A 9,452-nucleotide genomic window follows, 5' to 3' on the forward strand; every position below is an offset into this window, starting at 1 on the left:
ACACACACACACCACACACCACACACACACCACACACACACACCACACACACACACCACACACACATGCACACGTACACACACACACCACACACACGCACACACACATGCACACGTACACACACACACACCACACACACCACACATACACACACACCACACACACATACACACGCACCACACATGCACACACACATGCACACACACATGCACACGCACACACACACATGCACACGCACACACACATACACACTGAAGTTGAATAGCACTCAGGCATAAGGAGAAATGGAATTCTGAATCATACTCTAACAGTCAGTCAGTGTGTTCAATAAAGTAAGTCAGACATGAAAGGACAAATGTATGATTTCACTTACACAAGATACCTAGAGTAGTTCAGTCTGTTAGATTTCGGGGTGCAGAGTAAGCAGACAAAAGGCAGGGGAGAGACCAGAGTCTGACCTCAACAGATGAGACTGTGTTCATTAACACACACAGCAAGGGGCAGCTTCTCCCTCCCAAGAGAATGGACGGGTCTGCAGGGGGAAAATCTAGCTGGGACTTTCTCTAGAGGTGGATGAGGGGCTTGAGAATGAGGAAGTGATGCAGCTCTTGGGGACTAGGCGCAGGTCTGTGGTCTCTCAAGTCAGTCTCAGCAAACATTCCTCTTTGTGGTTGACTGGCACAGTTGAACAGCACATAGAAATTTGTTTTAATAAAGGAGGCACTCTATCAAAGCCCCAAAAGACAGACAACAGAACAGTGGTTACTAGGGGATGAGGAAAGAGAGACTGGGGAGCTGGTATGGAAGGATGAAAACATTCTGGAGATGGACAGTGGTGACCCCCAATAAGATGGACAAGTTTAATGCCCCTGACTGAATGGTATGCTTAAAATAATTATGTAACAACTTAGCATGCATACAATTGTACCATAACAGAAAAGATAGTAAAATAATGTTGGGGAATATTATTTTAAAGTGTGTAACTTTTGTTTATGCTACATTTGTTTAACTCTGTGAAGCTGTGATTCTTTGCTTGTCTAAAACACCTGATGGTCTAATAAAGAGCTGAACAGCCAATAGTGAGGCAGGAGCAAGGTGGGGCTGGCGGGCAGAAAGGATAAATAGGAGAACCATGAACGAGAAAGAGCAGCAAGAGAACAAGGGGAGGAGGATGTCAGGGGCCAGCCACTCAGCCACCAAGCCAGTCACAGAGGAAGGAATGCAAGATATATAGAAGTAAGAAAAGAAAAAGCCCAGAGGCAAAAGGTAGCTGGGGTAATAGAAGTTAAGAAAAGCTGGCTAGAAACAAGCCAAGCTAAGGCCGAGCATTCTTAACTAAGAATAAGTCTATGTGTGTGGTTTACTTGGGAGCTGGGTGGCAGGCCCTGAAAGAGCCAAGGAGCCAAAAGAGCAAAACAACCATCACACAACAGAATAATACTGAACTACTGATACACAAAAAAATGGATAAACCTTAAAATAATTATGCTAAGTGAATGACGTCAGACCCCCCCTCCAAAATTAAAAGAACATATACATAATTTCACTTGTGTAAATTTTAGAAAGCAGATCTAAGGATCCCCAAACACAGCAGCAAGGACTCATCAAGGACACAGAGCCACTCCTGGGGTGAGGGTAGTTTGCTACATTGACTGAAGTGATGGCTTCGCAAGGGCATTAGAGCACATAAGGAGACGACTACATGGCATTTATCCTGACTAAAGCTTCTGGGACAGAGATCTTTCCACCCTTGGTGCCTTGGCCTTCTCTTGACCAAGGACTCCTCTGCTGGTCGTCTCCACTGTGGGCACCGATGTCCTGCGGCTCTCATTTGGGTCCTAGCCAGACACTTTCTGCGCATTCTGCCTGTTCTGATATGTCCCATCATTGGGGTTCCTATGGCAGCCTCTTTCCGCTCTCGTTCTCAGTGTCACTTCCCTTCTACTCCCGTCTCCCTCAAGGTTCAAGCCCAGTACTTTATATGGTAGCAGGCAAAGGCCTGCCCATTGCCTTCCACAGCTGCAGCAGAGGCAGGGATTTCTGTCTTCCTCACTGTTGAATGCTGAACTACTAGATGGTTGCTTGGCAAACAGGAGATGTATTCTGGGTGAACACATGATAATTTTCTAGATGGTAAAAGAGAAGGCCAGGGGACAACCAACATTTAAAGAACCAAATAAATGTTTACAAAGACATCAAAATACAAACAAGCAAACAAGAGTCAAATCAGTCCTGACACCTTAAACAGAGATCCTGGGAGAGGAGATCAACAACCATAGAACCCTTTGAAACTTCCCAATGCTTCCCAACCCCTCCCTGTAATTGCCAGCCAGTTTTCAACACGTTAATGATAAGCTAGGGGGTACAGGGCTACCCACTTCACAGCAAGGCTGTGAGAATCCACTGAACAAACTCCACCCTTAAAATGATTCATCTTTCCCCAGATCAGAGTCCCGAATGAGAGCCCTGAAGTCTTAAGGAAGTTACTGTAGAGACTTTACTTTCTAGACTATCACACACTGGACACACACATGGATTAGCTCCCTAGCTCTTCCGGAGAGATCCAGAAGCTAATCAAGAGAATTCTTCACACTGGTCACTAGTTAAAAATTTATGGATCAATTTTCCTATAAAGACAGTGTGACAGGGAATCACACCTTTCAGAGCAGAGAGAGAGAGAGAGAGAGAGAGAGAGAGAGAGAGAGAGAGAGAGAAACCAAAAGTGGTAACACGGGGTGAGACCTGGGTTCAATGCCCTACTGAGCATGTCACCCCAGCCCTTGTCTGACAGCAGCAAGAGGGAAAAGTGGTGGAAGAGAACTCCCAATCCTGTTCTGCTCTCCATATGTACGTGTGCAGGCAGCACACATCTGTACACTCTGTGCACACCCCCACACACACATGTGCACACGCAGGCACCCACGCACACAGGCTTTGTATGCACAAAATGGTAACCAAACATTGAGTCTGAGTGGCATCTTCAAAGGTGTTCCAATCATAGAACAAGGTGTTAGACAATATTAACTATGAGTTTTAAAGCTTTTCCTGCAAAAATTCATTTTTTTTATAACTAGGAGTAACAAGCAACTGCCACCAAGCCTGGAATATACGAAAATCAAATACTTTGCCTATTTACATATGGTTCCCTGAAGCCATTCCTGATTAAAAATTGTACTGTTTCAATCTTCCTTCTAGAGATATCTATTAGCTAGAAATGCATGTGAAGTCCAATAAATTTAGAATATAATTGCACGTATCCTATACAAATTGCTTCTCAATGGCTTCTACTCATGAAAATAGACGAAAAAGCAATGATCAGCTCATTATAAATCTGCAGAAGAGTCCCTGGTAGTGAGAGCGAGTCCCCAAAGACAGTAAGCTGCAGCTCATTTGAGTTCAGCAGAAAATAATCACTTCTGATCTGAGCTCCCAGTGCACCTTGGGAAGCACTCCATGGCTCAGCCACACTCTCCGACTAAGTAAGTGTAGCCCTGTGGAGTACTTCCTGCCTCCATGTGGAGACTAGGGCCAAGAGATTCCAAGAGTCTCGTCCAGCATGCCACATCACAATCTCAAGAGCACACGACTCAGCCAGTCTGTCAGGACAAGGAGAGATGGGCGGGACATGTCCTTGGGGCCCCATGCTGTCCAGACTCTTTAGCAAAGTCCCACATCTTTAGCACTGAACACTTTAAAGAGCATGGGAAACAGTCTGGCTTCGATATTTCCACGCGCTGTAACCGCTCTAGCCCACTGACCACTAAGCAGGACTTGAACCCAAGGCTCTCTCTTTTTTATTTTTATTGACTATACATTTTTCTCTGTGATCCTCCCTTTCTCCCCTCTCTCCTTCTATCCTCTCCTGTGACCCCCACACTCCCAATTTACTCAGGAGATCTTGTCTTTTTTACCTTCCTATGTAGATCCACATATCTCTCTTAGGGTCCCCTTTGCTGTCTAGGTTCTCTGGGGTTGTGGGGTGTGGCCCGGTTTTCTTTGCTTTATGTCTCACCCTTACCACAGTGCTCGCAGAGATATAAAGAGGTTGGAGCCACACACATCATCTGTTGGAAGAAATAGAATCACTGGGGCATTTCAAGGCACGTGGTTTGCACACCACTTGACTCTCCACGGACACAGAGATGGTAGAGAAGGGCTCCAGTTCACGGACTATCCTCATTCAGCCCACTCCAGTGCCCAGAGTGTGTGTGCATGGCGGAGCAGCACAGATGAAGGGAGAGAAGAAGGCATCAGTACCATATGGAGGGCTAATAGAATGTTCACTTCACCACTCTAGAAACTGAACAGTACACCATTTTAAATACCCACATTCCCAAAGCAGCTAACTGCTCAGATGGGAAATGCACGCCCATAAGTCACACAGCGTAGGAATCTACCCTGTGAGGTCAAAGGTCTCTAGCCCTGCTCCCACTAGCAGCCAACAAGGGCCCAGTTTTCTCATCTGTTAAATAAGGACAGTACAAGGACAGTTATACATCCCTTAACAATGAGGTGCATTCTCAGAAGTAGCCTTGGGAATTTTATCCCTGTAGGAAAAGCACTGAGTGAAAACCAAGCACAGATGGTGCGGCCAAACATTTCACTCCTCTTCTTCATGCACTCAAGAGCCGACGTAATAGGTGGTCAATGAACAACTCCCACCTACCATAGCATAGAGTTTGGCCATAACTGTCTTTTTAATAAATAGAAGACACACCAAAACAGAAATAAATAAACAAACAAACAAACAAACCTAGTAAATACATGACCCATGCTGTCATTTATGATCATTACCCAGGGATATGGACAGAGCTGGCTATGTTATTCTTGCAAGGCAGACAGCACCATAGGCCTGTCCACATGTATCAGTTGGTAACTCACTGTGCTGTGATATTACAGAGTCACTAGATAATAGAAAATTTTCAGACCCATTACAAGTTCATAGAACTAACATCCTATGTGTGGCCATTGATCAAAACAGCCTTCGATGGAGCGTGACAGTACTTCGCTTCTACTTTAGTCACTGGGCACTGTGAACAAGATGAAACTGGCTAAAACACGTCAAGTCCTTAAAGTGTCTGGCCACAGCAGGTGCTCTGGGAAGAACCCCCAAGCGCTGTCACGATTATTTGATAAAGTCTGGCCATCTTGGAAATTAGGAGAACAAAGGAATCCCACTGCTCTGCTCTTACCTACGGGAATCCTGCAAGCCTCTCTTCCAGCTAGTAAATGCAGGTAGAAATATTTCTTTAAAGTTTTTATTAAGATTTTATTATTTATTCTGTTGTGTGTGTGTGTGTGCGCGCGCGCGCGCGCGCGAGCACCTCAGCCTATATATGAGGGGTCAGAGGGCAATTTGCAGAGTCATTTCTCTCCTTTTCACCATGTGGGTCCTAGGGACTAAACTCTAGGAGTCAGGCTTAGCAACAAGTGCCTTTACTCACTGATCCATTTCACTAGCACAACAATTCTATGTATACACAATCTGCATTTTTTTACTCTTTATCAGATTTAACTACTCCCAATCATAGATGCTTTATAGACTCTATTTGTTAAAATTTTAAATATCTTTCTTGATCCCCCATGAAAGGGAAGTACAACAGAATGATTAAACTGGGAACAGGGCAGCAGGGCAGAGCACAAAGACAGCTCTGGGCCGCCCACCTGTACCGTCACACACAGGGCAGCAGGTTCTGTGGCCACCTCCTCAGAAACAGCTAACCAACTCCATTGTTCCCTGTGGAATTCTTACATCCCCAAAAGGCTGTATTCGAGATCAGAGGACTTTGGCTCCTCCCTCCTGGACAGCACTGAATTATGACTTCAAGGGATTTTTAGGTTGCAACCACTACTTGAGATGCCAGGGAAACTGAAGACATTTCACTTGTTCCTTGTTTTGGACTAAAAGTCCAAGGTAAATTTAGAAAAGATATTAGTTATCCTGAGGAAATTTTTGAGACTGGAAAAATGAAGAAATTTAAGAGTACCATAGGATGGATTTCTTTTCTCTTAAATCACTTTTCCAAAACAGCCATTTCAGCAAACAAAAGACAAGAAACAACAAAAATCAATAAAGAAACTGGGATTGTCAGGAAACAAAGACCTTAAAAGTTCTAGTTCACCCTCTCAGAAGACTCAGTACCCTAGCTTTACAAGGGCTTCCCGCACTCCTCTGTCTAATCATCAGGTAATAAAGGAGTCAGTGGTCCTGCTGGGCTCCACACACTCAGTACCTTTCACAATCCTGTTCTGAGGAACTCTTGGGGATCCTAGATAAACAGAAACAGAACAACAGGAAAAGATAGTTAGGTCTCCAAGTTGGCAATCTACAGCCCTCTGCTCCAAGGCGTCGGGACCTTAGAAAAGGCACGAAAGCAGGAATGTCTGCCTACAGAAGCCACTTAACTGCTTCTGTCAAGGAGGGTCTTATAAAAAACGACAGGAAGCCAAGAACAGGTCCATACCTGACAGATCCCAACCACTGAGATGGTGATGTCAGGCATAATAAAGCATTTTGGCAATGCAAGAATGTACACCTGTGAGAACCGGGAGAAACTTGACAGGTTCCTGTTTTCCTAGCTCTTCCTCAGCGAGCTAATTGTGGTGACTGAACAGCCGACCCTGAGCATTAAAGAACAGCAATTGGCTGTGTGGATCCGACGGCTGCTCTCCTGGGCGATGGGAAGACAAAATGACAGTAGTGCTTACATGCAGAAATATTCTGCACACAGGGCAACAATGAGCCAGAGTGCATTTAGATGGGAAAGAGGGATGCTCTGCAGACTCGTGAGCCAGGATGGAGGGGGAAAGGACACACAACACATAAACACCCATGTGACTCTGGTCACACTGCCATCAGAGCAGACTGTACCTTCACAGCTATAGCTGTACACGGCCACTGCTGACCTGTCCACCAGGTTCTCATCGTGATGCCAGCTCACCGCCATCTTCCCCATGCCAAAATAAGGCTCCTCTTTCAGGTATGGCATTTTCTGAGGATCCATGAAGTTTAGCAGAGTTACGTTGTAGGCTGCTCTGCTCTTAATGTCCACTTCATCATCACAGGACGACCCCATGCCAACCCTGGGGAACTCTGCCATGCACAGGGGCACAGCATCTTCGTTAGCCTTCTCTTTGATGGCCAGTTCTTCCAGGGCCTGGATTGTCTCACCCTGCAGGTAGTCATTGAGCTTGAGGAAGGTCTGACATGCAGCGGCGATCTCAGCCTCTGTGTAATTGATGGTGCAGCCCTTCACTGGCCAGGGCACTGTGAAGAGTCTGGTGTTCAGGTACTTGTAGGTGCAGCCTGGGTCCCCAATGAGGATGCGAGACACTGGGGTGAGCACATCTTTGCCTTGGATCCTAACCACGTCCCGAAACATGCAGCCATGCTTATGCAGTGTGAGGAAGGCCTCAGGGACCTCTTTATGCAGCTCCTCGGATATACTGCCGGCTTCCCGGAGAACCAGTTTAGGATATTTCAGCTGCCACTAAAATGAAACCAAAGGGGAGAAATGGGTATAAATGGCTACTATCTTATTATTTGCAAAAGGCTATTTTCTTTATAAGGGTCCAGGAAGAAATTAAACTACCTCATGTCTTTTCCAAGCCGGGTTCATATCTTGCCAGTCTAAAAAGCAAAAACTTACACAAAACTGACAGGAGACTCTCCAGTGAGCACTGTCGGGCTGAAGCTCTAACTACTAACAATCTTCAGCACCAACAATAAATGAGAAGAATTTGGCCTTTGAATTCCCAGGCTTCTTGTGCCTTCAATCTCTCTTGCATCCTTTGGCTTTGCAGAAAATATAATTTTATTTGCAAACTAATTATTGCCTACTGTCAGTGTTTGCTCTATGCCAGGTTGTTCTGACTCAGCCAGACTGGCTAATTTCTCATGCCTTTACACACACTATCAGCCCTGGCCCACGGATACAACACTGAAGCAGCCAGGCTCTGGGGAAGCTTGCCCTGAGTCACGCTGGTAAATGTCAGGCCAGGATATACAGGCTGTAGTATCTGTCTGGCTCCAGTGGGGTGATATTAGCTACCTGATTGAACACCTTTCAATTCCTGGCAAACTGGCTTCTGGTTCAACACACTCACCTAAAGTACGGGCTGTAGTATCTGTCTGGCTCCAGTGGGGTGATATTAACTACCTGACTGAATCCCTTCCAATTAATTACTGACAAACTGGCTTCTGGTTCAACACACTCACCTAAAGAAAACTCACCTCTCCGGAAGTGAAGACATTAAGTTCTATGAACACAAGAGTCATGACAATTTGACTCATGACTACAATACTAGTGCCCAGAATATTCTACAAAAGGCAATTCAACTGGTGTCATGAAAATGGGGTCTTCAGACAAATCCCCCCCACTAATACAGAAACACGCACTGATGCTGCTCAGGACTGTTTGGCTTTCCTGGCACCACTCTGGCTCCTCGGCACAGGATTTATGCTTGTCCCCATAAAGTTTAATCTGAATTGTTCCCTCAGTTTCAGGCTGAGTCCTCAAGGAAAAGCCTAGGGATAGCAACCCACTTACCTGTCCTCAGACCACTGTGCTGTTCAGGCCTTCATGCATGGGGAGACAACATGCTTATTCCTGTGGGTGTGTGCATGTGTACATACAGACAGACGCGCACCTGTGTGCTTATGTGTGCAGAAGCCAGAGACCAAGGTCAGGCATCCACCTTAATCACTTACTGACAGGGTCTCACACTGATTGGCTAGGCTAGCTCCAGGGATGGGCCTGTCTCCACCTCCCCAGCATTAGGATGACAGATGTGCGTGTACCATGACTCCTGGCTTTCTACATGGGTACTAGAGATACAAACTCAAGTCCTCAGGCTACAGGTTATCTGTGACTACAGCATAATCTAGCCCATTCTGGTTCATTTACAGAATGGGTAGGGGGCAATCCTGCAAGATTTGACAGGAAGTATACAAAAGAAAACAAATTCATCAAGTCTGACCATGGAAAAAGAACTCACTAAATAAGTAGAGTCTGACTATCTCAGAAGCCTAAGAGCTAGATGATCATGGACATGACAGAAAAGGGCAGAGGGATGTGGAGCACTCCTGGGGATGATCATGGATGTAACACGAAAGGGCAGAGGTATGTGGAGCACTGCTGGGATGATCATGGATGTGGCAGGAAAGGGCAGAAGCAGGTGAACCACTGCTATACATGGCATGGATGTAATGGGAAAGGGCAGAAGCATGTGGAGCACTGCTGTGTATGAACATGAATGTAACATGAGAGGCCAGAGGCACATGGCACACTGCTGTCCACTGTCAGAGATTCACCCAGAACTTACAGTTTCTCTACTTCATTTATCACAACTGCAAAATGGAGGCAGCAACAGCACCCTGTCCTATACAGTCCAGGAAGACAGCAACAGCACCCTGTTCTATACAGTCTAGGAAGACAGCAACAGCACCCTGT

General features: G+C 45.8%; 1 protein-coding gene across 2 annotated transcripts in view; it reads right to left on the reverse strand.

Annotated features, from left to right (window-relative positions):
- Positions 1 to 9,452, reverse strand: part of Fto (FTO, alpha-ketoglutarate dependent dioxygenase) — a 344,281-nt gene that overhangs the window by 240,452 nt on the left and 94,377 nt on the right. For both annotated transcript variants that reach the window (XM_005369598.2, XM_026777285.1), the window contains exon 3: positions 6,872 to 7,490. In XM_005369598.2, the coding sequence (XP_005369655.1) occupies positions 6,872 to 7,490 (619 nt within the window). The remainder of the gene's footprint in view (positions 1 to 6,871; positions 7,491 to 9,452) is intronic.

The sequence above is a fragment of the Microtus ochrogaster genome, unplaced genomic scaffold (assembly GCF_000317375.1).
Source record: "Microtus ochrogaster isolate Prairie Vole_2 unplaced genomic scaffold, MicOch1.0 UNK54, whole genome shotgun sequence".
Lineage (NCBI taxonomy): Eukaryota > Metazoa > Chordata > Mammalia > Rodentia > Cricetidae > Microtus > Microtus ochrogaster.